The 18,131-nt window shown below is 44.5% G+C and overlaps 2 protein-coding genes across 13 annotated transcripts in view; one reads left to right on the top strand and one right to left on the bottom strand.

Moving 5' to 3' along the window:
• Positions 1 to 8,363, bottom strand: part of BRMS1 (BRMS1 transcriptional repressor and anoikis regulator) — a 350,478-nt gene extending 342,115 nt beyond the window's left edge. For 4 of the 11 annotated variants that reach the window (XM_086938528.1, XM_086938534.1, XM_086938532.1 and 1 more), the window contains exons 1-2: positions 8,137 to 8,263; positions 5,805 to 5,929 (exon numbers count right to left, since the gene is read on the bottom strand). Coding sequence is in view for 4 of the 11 variants with exons in the window: in XM_086938531.1 (XP_086794657.1) it covers positions 398 to 407 (10 nt within the window). In the remaining 7 variants the exon portion in view is untranslated. Of the gene's footprint in view, positions 1 to 397; positions 532 to 5,804; positions 5,930 to 8,136 lie in introns of those variants that run through there. The other 7 variants (XM_086938531.1, XM_086938530.1, XM_086938535.1 and 4 more) reach the window with 4 other exon arrangements.
• A 2,097-nt stretch (positions 8,364 to 10,460) lies between these two features.
• LOC147692274 (uncharacterized) overlaps positions 10,461 to 18,131 on the top strand; it is a 115,734-nt gene continuing 108,063 nt past the window's right edge. The window contains exons 1-2 of one of the 2 annotated variants that reach the window (XM_086936763.1): positions 10,461 to 10,680; positions 11,168 to 11,982. In XM_086936763.1, coding sequence (XP_086792889.1) covers positions 10,491 to 10,680; positions 11,168 to 11,868 — 891 coding nt within the window. In that variant the 5' untranslated portion in view covers positions 10,461 to 10,490 and the 3' untranslated portion in view covers positions 11,869 to 11,982. Of the gene's footprint in view, positions 10,681 to 11,167; positions 11,983 to 18,131 lie in introns of those variants that run through there. The other variant, XR_015299818.1, reaches the window with a different exon arrangement.

Raw genomic sequence — 18,131 nt, 5'->3', positions numbered from 1 at the left:
CCCCCCCTGAGAGACATGCACTGGCTCCCCATCAACAAGAGGATAACCTTCAAGCTCCTCACCCACGCACACAAAGCACTCCACAACACCGGACCAGCATACCTCAACAGACAACTCAGCTTTTACACCCCCACCCGCCAGTTTCGCTCCACTGGCCTTGCCCTCGTCGCAGTCCCCCGCATCCAGAGAACGACTGCCAGCGGCAGATCTGATAAATGTTGCTTTAATATTTTTTCTGGCATATCAGCCACGGCTGAAAAACAGACTTGAGAGTTTTTTCTGAGCCTGTTACAGTTAATAGCTCTGGAGCAGCTGAAGGATCTTCCTCCGAGAGAATGCACATATACATACTACGCTCTGCTTTCAGTAGAGGTAAGGGAAGAATTAATGTACATACCTAGACACATGCAAGCTTAAAACAGAAGGGTAACTTTTGCCCACGTCTCAGAGTTCAAAATAGAAGCATACACCAGTCAACGATGCTATGAAACTTGTCCAGAAGAGGCAATCTTAAAAGTGGTGAAGACTGTGAAGGGAAGAAAGAAGACAGGATAGGAATCTGTATTGGATTTCAACTGTCTGGAACTTTTGAGAGAAGCAGTCAGCTTCAAATATTTGACAAGATAAAGTACAAACTGGTGCATCCTGCTATGGTAAAAGAAATGTGCGCCCCAGTAGATCAACAAACAAAGGAACCCAGTTTTGGAATATCAGGTTCTAAATCAAGAAATGTTGGGCACATCTGTTTGGACTGGGTTAGTCTTTTGTCAAGAGTATGTTCGGGGCATATCCCCTCGAACAGCAAATTGGAATTCCATACATTCTAGAGATTCCAGCATTTGAAGCTAGATGGGAAGATTTTCTTGGAAAATCCAAATCATCTGAGGTGCATTACAAGTGAACAAACACCTTTGCAACTTCCTAGAGTATTCAGAGAGACCAAATGTGGTTGAAGTGGCCCTGAATGGCTGGGCCAGTCTAAAAGCTTATAGTTTCCCCTCTACTTGCCAAGGATTTAAAGGTACCTCAGAAAGTTAAGCTGCATATCAGTTTGGTGGGCCTTTCTATTCCTATTTTGGTTAGAAGCACTATTTGACATAATAATGGATGTCGTCTTTGCCATTAAACTTCTACACAAAGATCTTAAGGAAAAACACACAAATCCCTGGTAATTGGCTCCCTACAGGTGGATTTCTGAATCTTGAGGGCACTTGGTATAACAACTTTAACTCCCAAACAGAAATGAAACCCCCAACCTCCTGTGAACCCAGAACTTCCAAGGGTTACAGAGCAACCCAAGGTGTATGACATCTCTAGTGGTAAATTTTCTTTCTTGCCATTTTAAGGAAGGTAAAACTCATTCTGCTCACTCACTCACTCTGCAGCACTCACACTCACTCTGCTCACTCACTCACTCTGCAGCACTCACACTGACTCTGCATGCACTCACTCTGCACGCACTCACTCTCACTCTGCACGCACTCAGTCTCACTCTGCACGCACTCAGTCTCACTCTGCACGCACTCAGTCTCACTCTGCACGCACTCAGTCTCACTCTGCACGCACTCAGTCTCACTCTGCACGCACTCAGTCTCACTCTGCACGCACTCAGTCTCACTCTGCACGCACTCAGTCTCACTCTGCACGCACTCAGTCTCACTCTGCACGCACTCAGTCTCACTCTGCAGCACTCAGTCTCACTCTGCAGCACTCAGTCTCACTCTGCAGCACTCACTCTCACTCTGCACACACACTCTCACTCTGCACACACACTCTCACTCTGCACACACACTCTCACTCTGCACACACACTCTCACTCTGCACACACACTCTCACTCTGCACACACACTCTCACTCTGCACACACACTCTCACTCTGCACACACACTCTCACTCTGCACACACACTCTCACTCTGCACACACACTCTCACTCTGCACACACACTCTCACTCTGCACACACACTCTCACTCTGCACACACACTCTCACTCTGCACACACACTCTCACTCTGCACACACACTCTCACTCTGCACACACACTCTCACTCTGCACACACACTCTCACTCTGCACACACACTCTCACTCTGCACACACACTCACTCACAGCATTTCTGGAGGGGGCAAAAGTAACACTTCCCAGCTCTCCGAGCTTTGGCACTTTACGTCCCGATCCCTTTCAGATGGAGAGGGGCGGCAGCATCTGTCCAGAGGGGGAGGGGTCCTCTATCGAGATGGTGGGTGAGAAGAGGCTCTGCACCTTAATGTCTGTTGTTGAACCGGCCCAATCCGCATGTCTCCACTGTGTACATGTAGACAGTCGGGTCAAGCACATCACCAGATTGCACATGAGTTTAGCGTGTCACCCCAAGCATCAACAGGATTGTGCGAGGGGTTAAGTACATCCTCTTACAGTCTGCATGAGATAACTACAGCATCACACCATCCTACGGGATTAAACAGTGGGTATTGACCACCATGCCCTCCTGGGGATAGTACAGAGGGTTATAACGCACTTCACTACAACCTCCTACGGAATAGAACAGTCAGTGGGTTATTATGCATTTTGTCACCGCCAGCAGGATTATACAGGGGATTTAGTATACCCTCCCGTAGAATTTACATGGAGTTAAGCACATCACTGCATTCTCCATCTAAATAGTACAGGCCATAAACACATCACCATACCCTCCTGCAGCATGTTCATTTGGCTAAGTGCATCATTACTCCCTCCTTCAGGATGGTATCGGGGGTTAAAAAGTGACTTAAACGGCAGGATTGTACAGGGGTAAAGAAGATCACCATGCCCTCTGAGAATTTTGCAAGGGGTTACATTAATTCAATACATTTTGAAACGTGCTGGTGAAGTTCAACAGAACAGTGCTATGGTGCAAGTTAAGCACATCACCTTCATCTGCAGGAATGTACACAGATGGCGATGCAGGTTGCTGCGCAGAGTATACTGCCACTTATGTAGCCTACATATCATCCTGTGCATGGGCTGAAGAGAAGCTGGTGCAAGATCACGGGGCCACTGTGAGAGGTGTAGGGGGGTCTGCACTGAAACATGCGTTCTATCTAAGCACATACTGAAGTGCTTTTCGTGTGCTATACATGTGACATACCATGATAATAATTGTGAGCCAATTAAATGTTACTGACATCTGCTAATAACTATATGTACAAGGGTATTAGTGCAATTGTGAATTGAATGGTGTGAGCACGACACATTCTAACTAACCGTCTTGTAGGAGGCCCATGTAATGAGATATTTCATTTCACTCGTGTGATATAACCTTGTGCTCAGAATCACCCTGGCAGGAACCTGACGTGCACTTCCGCAAAGAAAAATACGATATTTAAACGGCTTTGAGGGACAGACGGCATCCCCGGAAACTCCCCGTGTCCCTCGCTGCACTCAGTAACGATAATAAACAGCACTGCGCACTCTGGGCATCTGCATACATCACATGCATGTATATTCGTGAGTATGTAGTGTGTGTGTACACACAGATTTCTTTTAAATAAATACAGTGCTGGCAGATTAGCAAATGGTTGCCAGGATCAAGGCTGTGCACACAGTATTTTGTAAGGATGACGGTAAATATGGTTGATAAAGTCTCTGGGGCACCCACCTCAAGCAGAGGAAGCTACGGCGACGTGGCTTAGTTCAGTGTATCTTATGTGCAGATATGCGCGGGGGCCTCCCGGACTCCCTGCTCGACGCGGCCCTCAGGTATGTGCCCCTCTCTTCCACAGCCCTGAGTCACGCTGTGGTTGTGGCGTTACAGAAGAGCTGCCATTAGTCCAGTCGTCCTGGAGTTGACTCGCGCTATGGCATCAATTCGCTGAGTTCAACGATTCTTTTTTGCATTCTCTTGTGCCCATGATATTGACGGGGGCTTTCCACTGTGCGGGCTGGCCCCGGTCCCGGCCCGTGACAGTGAAGCGCAGTTGGTTCACCTCCTCCCGGTCGATGAAGTGCAGCACACTCAGCTAAAACCTCCCAGTAACTTGAGATCGCCTCGGAGACGGAAGCCGCGAGTGGTGCGCGCACACACCATATGCGTTCAATGATCGCGCCCGTGCCTGTGCCTGAAACGCGCGTAATAGACAAAACAACACGCAGTAAAAGGTCTATAGCAGGCCGCGTATTGAAAATCACACGGACGAGCCTGAGGAATGTGCAAGCCTATTTTAAAACCCCGTTCAAGAGGGCTCTCTTCCGAGCCCTAAAAACGAGAGTGGTGCACGCGCGCCCAGCATCTGTCTTCAATTACCCCGGCCCCTGACAGCCGCGATAATGGAAGAAATATGCCCTTCTTCTGCGCGTGTCCGCACGGAATATGCAATAGGCGGAGCTTCTCTACTGCCTATGGCCTATTGCGTGCTCTCTTCTGAAAACACACGCATTTCGCCCAATTGCCATGCAGCTGGCAAAAAAAGGACGAAAAATCACGAGCAACCAGGAATTTGTTAGGTAGCTTTTCGGAGACCCTCACACAAGGACTCTTGGGCTCTGCCTACACTGCTACACAGTGTGACGTAGGCCCGAGCCCTAAAAAATACTTTGGAGTGTATTCCACGTCAGAATTGAAATTGATGTATTTTGTACTAATTTTAACAAAGCAGCATTTCTACATAGAGGTAAGAGAAAGGGGGACAACTGAAGAATGGGTAGGAAGATGAGAGAAGAATGTCAACCTTCGAGGAAAGCCGGTGTCTGAAGCAGGTTACATATGGCCAAAAACGTGTCACGAGTGCGGGTATTTCAAATACAAAAAAAAGTATTCTAGTGTTCCTCTTCCCACCACTGAAGATATGAGAACTCAAAATCCCTGATGCTCGCCTATCTTTTGATGTTCAGAAAATAGGCTGCTGTGCAAAACAGAACAACATAATCCACCACGAGGTTTGTTTTATTTCATACTGTTGCCCATTGATTAGATTGGCTAAGTTCTAGTCAACATTGCTAACATTTTCAAAGTGAACCTGGTCTTTCACATTTTAGAGTCTTTATAGTTCTATATTTGCCACCTGAAAACCCAAAACAGAAAAAGTTGTAAACAAAGCAATACCTTTGTGGGCTGCAGAACAGACACGTTCCTAGATAAGTCTGAATAATTTAGGCTACTATACATTTTTCCTGTCTAAAAGCTGCTGAATAACAAATGCATTTGTGGCTGTTAATACTTTTTTTTTAAAAGTTTTATTTTTCCAGTTTTCTGCATACATGAATATAACATTAATTACATTGCAGAATGTAGCAATGGCAATAACACAAAACATGCATAACCAATCAAGTGTTAAATGTTTACAGTTACTGATGTAAATGAACGATGCAGTGCGGGCAGGAATCAAAAACATACAATAAAAGTGATCAATAAAGTGAGTCGCCGTACATGAAGGTATTAGTGGCTGTTATTACTTCATTCCCCTCATTGTGCGATACTATCAAAAGAACAAAAAAAACAGACAAATCTTGTAAAACATATTTGAATCTTATCTAAATTCAAATAAACGATTCGAATTCGCCAACTTTAGAGCACGAACAAGCTTGAAAAACTGGATATTAAAATGCATAGAACAGTCTGAGTCTACCTGCATTCTCACTTGGTAGTGTACATTAAAACAAAAAAACAAGAACACAAAAGAAAGTATCCAGTTGGAAGATTCCCTTCCAAAATGAAGGAACAGTGAAGCAAAAGTGTGAGTGTTTTCAAATGCTTCACAAGGTCTAGACAGCTGGTTTGTCGATTTTTGCAGGTTTTAGAAAGTAAGGCAAAGCATAGTAAACAGTGTCATACCTGTAGGTTGAGGCCAAGAGTAAAATTGAAAGATGTGTGACTAGTCTCAAGACAAAACTCTGATCTATGGTTACGTGGATCCGTAGTCTGTAACGCAAGAGTCCATAGGGCTTCTGTGTCACCACCTACGAAGAACATATTTTATTGAAAGGTTAAGGCAGATTTAAACAGTCTCTTCATACTCTCTGCCTTTCGCAATAGGTCTTAGATTTGGTATTTCGAAAGGGACCAGACAAATGTAACGTCAGGTCAAACAGGATTACTTTAGAAGCCATCCCAGAGTCATTGGATGATCATCCAACTACCTTAGAAGTCATTTACATGTCATCAGACATCATCAAGCTCTTGAAGTCATCAGCAAGCTGCAGAAGCTCAGAATGATGATTTGAGGATGACTTGAAAATGAGTATCTGATGACTTTAGTAGGTGTCATTATTCGTGATGATTTAAGGATGACTTGAAAATTAGTATCTGCTGACTTCAGAAGGTGTCATTATTCCTGATAATCTGAGGATGACTTGTAAATGACTCTCCGATAACTTTACAAGATGACATTGTTCCTGATGACTTTGGGGTGATTTGAAAATAAGCATCTGAATACTTCAAAGGTACTATTGTGTTTTCAATAAGATGTTTTTGCGTCTGGTGATTTTAACAGGAATTGCTTGTCTATTTAAAGAGCATGTCCACCACTTTGGTTTCAGTTTTCCAGAAAAATGCAAACTGTTGGATAATTGCACAATGAATTGCAGATAAACGTCTGACCTCCTGCAGCTGGGAGCCCCAAAACTCAAACACACCCTGAACCCCCAAATTAATCCTTGCACCCCAAAACCCAAACACACCCTGAAACCCAATATTAACCCTTGCACCCCAAAACCCAGACACACCCTAAACCCTAAAATTAACCCTGGCACCCCAAAACCCAAACACCCTGAACCCCCAAATTAACCTTTGCACCCTAAAACCCAAACACACCCTGAACCCCAATATTAACCCTTGCACCCCAAAACCCAAACTCACCCTAAACCCTAAAATTAACCCATGCACCCCAAAACCCAAACACACCCTAAACCCTAAAATTAACCCTGGCACCCCAAAACCCAAACACACCCTAAACCCTAAAATTAACCCTGGCACCCCAAAACCCAAAAACAGTCTGAACTCCCAAATTAACCCTTGCACCCAAAAACACACCCTAAACCCTAAAATTAACCATGGCACCCCAAAACCCAAACACACCCTGAACCCCCAAATTAACCCTTGTGCCCCAAAACCCAAACACACCCTAAACCCTAAAATTAACCCTGGCACCCCAAAACCCAGACACCCTGAACCCCCAAATTAACCCTTGCACCCCAAAACCCTAACACACCCTAAACCCTAAAATTAACCCTGGCACCCCAAAACCCAAACACACCCTGAACCCCCAAATTAACCCTTGCACCCCAAAACCCAAACACACCCTGATCCCCAATATAAAATTAACCCTGGCACCCCAAAACCCAAACACACCCGAACCCCCAAATTAACCCTTGCACCCTAAACCCACCCTAAAATTAACCCTGGCACCCCAAACCCACCCTGAACCCCCAAAACCACCCTAAACCCTAAAATTAACCCTGGCACCCCAAAACCCAAACACACCCTGAACCCCCAAACCCACCCTAAAAATAAGCCTAACCCCAAAACCCAAACACACCCTGAACCCCCAAATTAACCCTTGCACACCAAACACAAACACACCCTAAACCCTAATATTAACCCTTGTACCCTAAAACCCAAACACACCCTAAACCCTAAAACTAACCCTCGCACCCCAAACCCAAACATGCTCTAAACCCTTAAATTACACCTGGCCCCCCAAAACACAAACCCACCCTCAACCCAAAAATGACCATGTACGCCCTAAAATCCAAAAGCCCTACAAACCCCCAAACTGTTTATGAATGCGGAATGCCGGGAGGCGCTGCTGTGATTGCAAATTATACTTTCTGTACCCCCAGGCTCCACTTCCTTCATAGAGTATTTCCATAAACACATAGGGGCAGATTTACAAGCCCGTTGCGCCACTTTTAACATGGGAAAAGTGACGGAAAAGTGACGCAAAAGTGGCGCAAGGTTCTTGTAAATCTGCCTCATAGTTTAGTGGAATTCAATTGTTAGACTCATTAAACAACTGCGGACAGACCGACCTTCTCATGGCCCGAGGAATAGGTCTTGCAAAGGAAAACAAGGTTTGTCGTCATGGTGACTGCCGAATTCACTCCATCACAATACTAACATACATTTTTAAAAAGCACAGCTGCCTCGAACACAATGCCAAAATCACCTATTGTAAACCAACAGCCGGCTGGCTGGGACTCGAACCGCAGGTCCTCAATGGAGAGCAGCTCTCTCACCTTTGCATATACCTGAAGCCGGAGGATTCCTCTTGAAAAAGCCTACGCACATCCGGGAGCGCCGGAAGTGACGTCATTGTTCTGCGGCAAGATCGAAGACCGCCGTGAGTGCAATGGAAAAGGGACAGATGGATTTCCGTCCCACACCAGCTTCCTCATTTTTCGGAAAGCACGAGTTTTCATTAAGGGGCCAACAAATTCAGACGCAGCTCCCTGCATGTGTGTGCTTCGTACGTGTTATAATGAATGCCTGTGTTGCAATGTGTGTGCATTTTGTGTATTTGATGTTTGTCTGTATCAGCCTGCCTGCTTGTTTAATATGCACCTTTTGTGTTTGAGCATGTGTATTTTTGTGTATGTGTGACGTAGTGCGTGCCTGTGTAAGTTGTGGAAAACTGCAAAAAGCCTAAAAAATGTGTTTTACAGCAAGTTCTTCGCCGTAAGGAAAAATAAACCACTGCCCGTGTATTGTAGGTCCCATGTTGGTTCCAAGTGCACCTGCGTGTATTCTAGATTCTCGACCAAATGGAACAGTTTTCGATCTACTGAAAAGTTGTCAATCAAAGAAGGCTAAACGCATTTATTTATGTGAATACTGTATATTGTTGAGCATTACCTGTGTCCTTGCAACTTGTAGTGAGCTTTCATTACTAAATGAATGTGTGCTCTATTGTTGAATCCAGGTCACGTTCCCCAAGTTGTGTAGTGTGCTGCTCAGCACATCTTCTAAAACACTGGCAGTTTTCATGGATGCGTTTCAAAGCATAAGGATAAATGCTTCAAATAACTTACCCGTTGTAATGCATGTTCCTTATTTTGTTTGCTATTTGTGTAATTGAAAGGGCTGGTTGCCTGTGGCAATTGAGGTTTACCCCCTATTTAGGAAACGTAGTCAGACGCATTCCAACATCTTGCAATATCTACTTTCGCAAAACTGGCTATCATTCTGGTTTCGTTCCACGTGCATGCAATGTTTTTAACTCGTTTGTATATATTATTGAGACAGGGCCATTTACGTATTGCCTGTTTGCGCTAATTTACCTTTACCGCTAAGATCTCTGTAAAAATGAAGCCGGTCTTGTTACATCTGCCACTATCGATCCCAGCCATATATTATCCAGTTACAACCTGGCCTACTGCTAAAGTATTGAGGCAGAGGGATCGAGCCCTAAGATAAATCGCATTAATATTTCCTATTAATTCCAGCCCATTGGGTTTCAATCATGGCCAAGCGGCACTCTGCCCCTGGGGCCTGCGTGTCCTGGTGGCGGTGTTTACACAGCGGCTAAGACGCGGTAAATCATCTATCTGCCTTAATGGAGGATTATGTATTCCCTCGAGCTGGGGTCTCGACGGGAGCTGCGCAGGCACCGTTTCCAACCAAGCATCCTGGCCCAATGCTTTTCTCTCTCTCACTCCTTCTCTCTCTCTCATTCTCTTTCTCTCTCTCTCGCTTCTAGAATTCAACTTTATACGGTGAAAGCACGTACAAGTTGCAGTAACGCGTGCCTTCCCCATTGATTGAGATCTTATAAGAGGTTTCCCCATGCCCTCTTCTCGTTTGAACTGTGGGTACTGCATGTTTCAACGAGGTATGGGATCCCTTTGTTAAATTGCATCTCTTACCAAACTTCCAAACACCTCTGGCAAAACACTTATAAGGTCCCAGAGGGGAGACCTATTGGCTATGCCAATGCTTTTGCTTTTTGTATTTGCCATTGTAATGTCTTTTTGTTTCATTTATAAAGCCATTACATATTGCACAATTAACGTACAATACTACTAGCAAAGCTAATACCTTTAGCTTAATAAAAGGTGAAACCTATTGCATTTTTAACGCTTGTCCTTTCATGTTGGGGTGCCGGTGGGCAGAGGGTAGCAGGCATCTGACTCCCTATGCATCTGTGGGGATAGGTAACTTTCCCGTCACAAACCCCGTGTGAAAGTTCACTTATTGATAGTTCTTCTATTTCTCTCACAATGCCTTTACTTTGCTATTACTATTTGCCCTGAGCAGCAAGACCTAAGCATACACTCTGGCTCTCCAAAAATAAAGTTGATTATTAGGTAATTTCCTCAATGGTCTTCAGTGCATGCCCAAACACTTCTTTGTAGTCCAACATCTAGGCATATTAGATAGAAATTGCACCAGGTCAGTGTACTTTTTGCGGTGCTTTTCTCCAATTAAATCTGTTAATCAGTTTGATATACTTTGTATTTTACCTCTGAAACTTAAACCACACACAAACTAATTCCTGATTTTTATATCTAGCAGGACATAATCATGGTTTCATTCAATGTCCTGTTTTTCACTTGCGATCATTCTGTGTGTGTTCGAAAAGATGGTGACTTCCTGCTTTTGGACAAACCCAGGGAAGTTCTTTGTAAATGGCTGGTCGAAAATCTAGATGAAGCTGGTCGGCCAATCACCGAAGAGAGAGATTTTAAAGCTATGATTCTGTTCCAATCATCTGGTAAGCACAATAAGTAAACCTTTATAATAAGTTTGCAACTGCAGGATAACGGTACAAATTACCAACCTGTTTCAGTAAAAACCTACATTTGTGATTAATTAGTCCAATAATGGACAGTAAAAATGAACATGCATGTCTCCACATATGCCTTGGATTGCTTTCCAGAGACAAATGTAACACTTATGAAAAGGACTGAAACGTTTAGCTTGTGGCACTACTATAAGGCAGCCATTTTTGGATAAACTATTTTATTTAGGCAACTTTTTTCAGGAGGTTCAAGTTCAGGCTTACAATGTGTACTGTCTATTAAGGAAAACTTACTTACTTGGTTATGGATAGATTGTACATTTGTCCTTTATTATCAATACCTCTTTATTTAAATATTATGGCTAGAGCGTGAATATTTATTGCAAGTGGTCAGTGTGTTTTTATCTGTTTTGAAGTTTATATGTAAATATATATATTTTTTCTCTTGCTTTTTTTTTAGTGAAGAAACGGTGTCTAATGATTCAGGATATTTTTCAAGAGCTAATTGCAAGATATTCTGCCATAACAGAGGGTCTAAAACAGGTGTTACTTCAAAAGGCACTGGAGGAAAAGCAGATGTTAATGGACTGTGGCAATCGGGGAAGCGCTGGTAGACTTAAGAGGGGGTTACGCGAACTACAAGAGGAAGAAATTGCAGAAAAAAGATGCAAGGACAAAAAAGCCAAGCAGAGTGGACTGGATTATATAAGAGTGGGTAACAAAGCTCATGCTGAAAGCACAACTTCTCAGCCTGGTGATGCAAGTTCGCGGATGAGTTTGCAGAAACTTGAAATCCTGGCCCTTTTAGCAGGGATGGCTAGTGTCCTTCATCAAAAATCCACAACTAAAAATGACGCAACAGACCGTGAAAATGAACTTGACTTGGAGTCCCCGCTTAAATCCAAATATCAAGGACAAAAACATGCCTCCCTTTCACCACGTCATCCTAGAGCATGGGTACTCATAGTAGGGCCCGCGGGCCAGGGGCGGCCCGGCAAGCCTTCCCTGGCGGCCCGCGGACCTTGCAGACATCCTACCAATGTATTTTTTTTTTCTTTTAAAGATTGTCTGCTGCAGCGCGACTCTGAGAGTCTCTGCTGCTCTGTGGGGGCCAGGGTCGGGCAATTCTCACTTAGCCAGAGTGGAGCTGCAGGGGCCTAAGATGAGGTGGAATACAACAAAGCCTCATTAGCATTCAAATGGCCTTTAACAACCTGTGAAGTGCTTGGGTGCGGCTGTGTGTGTCAGGAAGCTGTCTCACCCGGGGCTGACACACAGGCAGGTCAAGGGACATAGACAGAGGGAGGGATGGAAAGAGGGGAGAGGGAGAGGGAAAGGGAGGGAGGGGGACACAGAGAAAGGGAGGGAGAGGGAGGACGGCGACAGAGGACGACGGAGGGAGGGAGGGTAACAGAGGGAGTGTGGGCGATGGAGGGAGTGTGGGCGACGGAGGGAGTGTGGGCGAGGGAGTGTGGGCGGGGAAGGGAGTGGAAGGGAGAGGGAGAGAGACGGAGGGAGACAGAAGGAGGGAGGGGTAGAGAGGGAGTGAGAGGGAGGGAGTGAGAGAGAGGGGGAGTGAGAGAGGGGGAGAGAGAGACAGGGAGTGAGAGAGAGTGAGAGAGACAGACAGGGAGGGAGAGAGGGATCAAGGGAGGGAGAGAGGGATGGAGGGATAGAGCGAGGGATAGAGAGAGCGAGGTAGCGAGGGATGGAGAGAAAGAGGGAGAGAGGGAGGGAGATAGATGTGTCTATGCCGGGTGTGGTGGCGCAGTCGAAGAAGGCATCCGCTGCAGGGACCTGTGATCAACCTCATGGTCATAGGTTTTTTGTTGATCTAGCCCCGCCCCCTCCCCCACTGACCCCGCCCCCACCGGTGCGGCCCTCGGAAACAAACCACACTGTAAATTTGGCCCCCGAGAGAAAGTTTGTGAGTACCCATGTCCTAGAGTAATCAACACTCTTTCTGAAAATATAATGGGGCCATTCTGAGGTAATCAATAGCCATCCTGAAGTTGTCATAGGATCATCCAGGAATAATCCACACTCATCCTGGAGCGGTTATAGGATCATCCTGGAATAATTGACAGTCATCCTTAAATTAGCTAGAACCCATCCTGGAGTAATTCTCACTCATCCTGAAGTTGTCTATTAGTATTCGTGGAGTTGTAAAAGGTAATCACTCCCTGCCAGTAGAAGTCATCAGAACACCATCCTAATGTAGTTTTTGTGATGAGTCTAGGTTTGTCATCACATTTACATTTTTCGTCCTACAGGCATACTTCAGGATGGCTTGGGATGACTTCCCCGGATAATTGCAGGAATAGCCTGACTGTAATCATCAGATGAGTCCAGAATGACTCCAGGATGATCTTCTTTTTTGACATGGGATAGGGTTAGACATAATTACCCTTTAAATGTTGACATTTGAATAACAGTACAGTCCGTTTTTCAGACTCTAAACCTTCTTCCATTATGCATAATTCTAGGACCATCTAACCTTTGTCACTGATCGGCAGTGACTTTATGACTATCTATTTACTCCGAAATCCAAACCGAAGAGCAGTTTGAAAAAAAAGTTGAAAAAAAGCTAATGCATGCACAAGTACATCTGACTGTTTACATAAGGAACAACATGACAGTCCCTTGGCGTTTTAAGAAGTATTGCAGTGTACGCTATGGTACTCAAGTTAACACCACTGGAACAGACAAAAGACAGAGCTCTTGTATAAGACTTTAGCCTTTGAGGTTACACACATCATTGTTGCACATAGTCAACCTGTAGGACCACTTTTTGGCAAGAACCAAGAGTGAGGCTGCCTCTGCAGGAAACTAAACTGGCACTGGCCACTTACTTCCCATCTTAAAAGGCAAAGAAATGCCAACATCGTCCTTCACCCCCCATGGTCTCTAGCATATTGGACAAGTGAACCGTGACCAGCAGAAATGGAGAAAGGACATTTGTTAGCATAAGACATCAAAATCAAAAGTAGAACTACTAATCCTAGAATACTGTGCACCTGATGCCACCTACAATATTCAGCCTCGGATGACCTTAATGGTACCTTTGTTTTTAGGGGGTGGGTACCAACAGAAGACAGTATTGTAAGCAGACTGATCGTTTATAGGTTTTGAGAAACAATAGAAGTATATTTACTGTTTAAACCAAAACATTAGTGGTTAATTCATCTGTCTTATATATAGTATTACACTGCCTAAAGTATATTTGCATCCAGCAGAGCTCCAAACTGTTGCTGATCAGCCGGTTATTGATACTCGTTTATTTTCCTGATCCGTACACAACCCAAAAGACACAATACCTTCAAGCACAGATGCTATGTTTAGGAAGTGCAAACAAGTGACATTACCACAGCTTTTCACTCATCAAAGCTGTAGATTTAATGCCATAAAACTTGATTAATCGCTTATAACATTTTAATGGTAGCCTAACTTCACTTCCCTTTTATATTAGGTGGCTAGGAGGGAAGGCTAGCCTTAATTATTTTACGACATGGAACTTCTGATTTCAGCAGGTCCTCTTCCGGTGTTAAGACGAGTCATTACGGAATATATTGATCAGTGCACTACAGTGGCTAAGGTTCCCTGCAGGAACTCAATCTGCAAAACGTAGGTCATGTTGTGTTCCCCTAGTAAGCAATAGGTGAACAATTTACAACATGAAACGATTAAAAACAGAAGTATGAATTTGTTTTTTCAACAATGTTACACGAGTAGGTCAAAGTGATAGATGTGCCTGGATAAGCGCCAGTATCATCTTTGTAGATCTTGAGTCAACAACTGCAACACGCTATATCCGACAACTGGATGGTACTGGGCATTTGGGTAGTCCAGTGGAAGGGCGAATTGGATAAGTGGCCCAAACCAGACTTTATTCGGGCCTGTTCTTGTAGTGGCGCGCACTGGCCGACAATTATTTTCCAACATTACATTAGACTGAAGGCACAAGATTAAAGCGGAAGCACTGGACACATCAGACAACAGTGGCAAACTGAAAGGAGATGAAAAGGGACCTTTTAAAAGTGAAGTTAAGGAGATGGGTAGGGAGAAAGTCTGGGGGGTTATTTTTATACACTATATTTGTGGAAGTTGCTCCCCCAATGAACTTAAGTAGATGGGGGCTGGTCTATCCTAACTCATGCGGAGCGGTGGCTTTGTGACAACCAAACTCGTCACCCCAAGAACAGCTGTCCACCAGGCAGTGGAAAACTCGTACCGACAACACTCCGGTCAGAAGTTTGAGCCTGGTTTGGGGTCTGAAGTTGGCACCAGACGTCCAGTCGAAGCGAGAGCTGCAGTATCCTGCGCTCTGCAAAACTTAAATACCAGCAAAGGACGGGGGAGGGCCTAGGCCAAGACGAGATGAAGCCGCGATGTTCAGCAGCAGCAGGAGGCGTGTCGCAGAAGATGACGATAGTGACGCCCTATCAGGCCGAGTGGCTCAAGGCAGTGAATCGCACTAACTAAGTCGTATTTTAGAGATGGGCCCGCTTCGAAGGGTCTACTCACCAGCAGCACTCCCTTTACTCTGGTCACCAAAGGTCTTCCGGACCTAGACACCCAAAGGCTGAAACAAACGATGCAACACAGTAAAACTTTATTGCAAGTCTAAGTATGCAGACATGGAGTCAGCGCTTCAGTAACTACGTCACTCGAACTCGTCAACTCACTCGCCAAATACCGTGCGCTCTCTGGTGAGCCACAGCCAATGAATATTAGAGAAGCTCCTCTAGCCAATCCAAAGACAAGGTTCACCCACCAATCCAAAGTGATCGCACTTTACCAAGACATAAGGAATTAGTGTTCAACTACCTGATTGGTTGTTAGCAACCGGGTGAAACAGTCTCCGGTAGTTCTCTGTATGCAGTAGAAATGTGGTTATTTCAGAGTTGTAAAGTATTTTTTGTGTACACACTGGTACCACTGAGTGCTGTCATGGTCCAAGGTGAATCAAGATGATTTTCCGGCACACATTTTTCCGAAAATCTTATAGAGATATTCAGAACCCCACACCCAAAGAATACTCCGAGAGAAAGGGGTTCACAGAATTAACAAGCATTGGCATAGCCAATAGGTATCGCCTTTGGGACCTTATAAGTGTTTAGTTATCCAGCACAATATCCTTGGTGCAACAACATCAACTGATGCATGGCTAAACATTTATAATGTCCCAAAGGCGAGGCCTATTGGCTATGCCAATGCTTGTTCAGTTTACATGGTAAATATTTGGATTGTGCTGTCACCAATGTATGCTGAATTATAATGAATTGATCCATTTTTTTGGACATTCTTAGATTGTGTTAACCCAATGTGCTTAACAAAATTGTCTTGGTTGGTACTTTAACCTGCAGAGTGAGGGTCCAATCTTGTTGTGGACTGACTGGGCCCTTCATTCTTCTAAAGTAAGGATGATACAACTAACACTATTGAATTGGTAACTCATAAAATTGTATCTAGCGTGACACTTGTAGTATTCTTGACATACTGTATCTTTAAAACATTAGTTCTTTTACTTCTTCGTTCTTTTTAGAGTGTTATGTTTTTTGTGTTCTGTTCCTCCACGTCAGATTGCTGTTGGTGTTTCCTGCATTGACAACCTCTGTCGTGGGCTCCCTTTGTGGATATTTAATATTGGAATAAACACGGAGGCTTACTATTTACCTCTCTTTTTCCCTGGACTTATTCATTATCGTTTCCTTCCCACTACAATTTGGTACCAGGAGTGGGTACGAGCTTTTCATTGGAATTCCGATTTTCTTCCGTTTATATAAAGAGGATCGTTCTTCGTGTTACTTGGAGCCCACAGACAACTTCGTCTCGACCATCTAGGATTATATTTCGTTTCCGAAAGGTGGGTCAGACTTTACTTAATTTTCGGAAACTTTCATCCGTTTGGTGACTGCTGCATGCCAGCGACTTTTGAAAAAAACTGTATGCACGCGAGCCGCATTAGAAAGATACATTCTACTCACGCGCTTGGTCTACTCCATTCGGTGACATTCTTCTGTTCCACTGCCGCATAGACTTATGGGAACAAGAATTTGTCACTTGATTTGCTAAGCATTCTGGGATCGACGTATTTACGTCATACGTTCAGCCGCCATCTTGGGATTTACGATCTCCGATATTTTACATTACGGTGATTTGCACACCGATCGTTTTAATTTTAAAACAATTTATGCTTTGTTTTACTGCAATTTCGCAATATATTCACATCTCTACATCAGAATAACGAGGGGATTGCTCCTCCAGTTCTACCATTTGTAAGTCTCATTTAATTTTATTGTTTTCTTTTGTGGGTTTTTTTTTTTTTTTTAAATACATGGCTACCTTTCAAGGTGTCATACAGCCATCACCATTTCTACAACAAGCATTTACAATGCAATGGTTTTGCCTTTGTTAAAGTTAGAGCTATTGGCATTGCTCTTGACATTTTTTTTATTTATGTTTTTTTTAACATAAATAAATGTCATTGTCATTTACAATAGCAGGGCAGGGCACAGGGAAGGGGGGCGAGGAGAGACGAAGGAGAGCTGCGGGCTCTTGTAATGCTTGCATGGATGAGTTGGTGGATGCATGCATGGGTGCATGCATGAATGGGGGTATGGATGGGTGTATGGATAGATGCATGGATGGGTGGATGGATAGATGCATATATACAGCCAATCCCTCAACAATTTATGCAATCCACCAACCCATCCAACCAACAACCCATACATCCATGCATCATGCATACATCCATTCATCATGCATCCATCCACCCACTGTGTCTCACTCCGACCCCTCTAAATATAACTCATTTTTTCGGTATATAGAGATGACTGTATTCACTAGTATATGCAGTAGTGTGTGGTGGACTTAGTTTGAGTGTTTGGTTCCTGCACACTCACACACTGCCCCTACACATTCACACACTGCTCACCCTGCACACTGACACTGTTCACCCTGCACACTCACACAATGTGTACCCTGCACACTCACACACTGCAGTCACTGTCACTCAGCAGTCACTGTCACTCAGCAGTCACTGTTACTCTGCAGTCACACTCACTCTGCAGTCAGTCTGCACTCACTGTCACTCTGCACTCACTCTGCACTCACTGTCGCTCTCGCACTCACTCTGCACACACTCATTCTGCACTCAGTCTGCACTCACAGGCACTCGCACTCACTCTGCACTCACTCTCACTCTGCACTCACTCTGCACTCACTGTCATTCTGCACTCACTCTGCACACACTCACTCTGCACTCATTCTGCACTCACACTCACTCTGCACTCACTGTCACTCGCACTCACTCACTGTCACTCTGCACTCACTCTGCACTCACTGTCACTCTGCACTCACTCTGCACTCATTGTCACTCTGCACTTACTGTCACTCTGCACTCACTGTCACTCTGCACTCAC

The sequence above is a fragment of the Lissotriton vulgaris genome, chromosome 9, assembly GCF_964263255.1.
Source record: "Lissotriton vulgaris chromosome 9, aLisVul1.2, whole genome shotgun sequence".
Lineage (NCBI taxonomy): Eukaryota > Metazoa > Chordata > Amphibia > Caudata > Salamandridae > Lissotriton > Lissotriton vulgaris.
The sequence above is the reverse complement of the archived record's forward strand: the minus strand, read 5'-3'. Positions and strand labels throughout refer to the sequence as shown.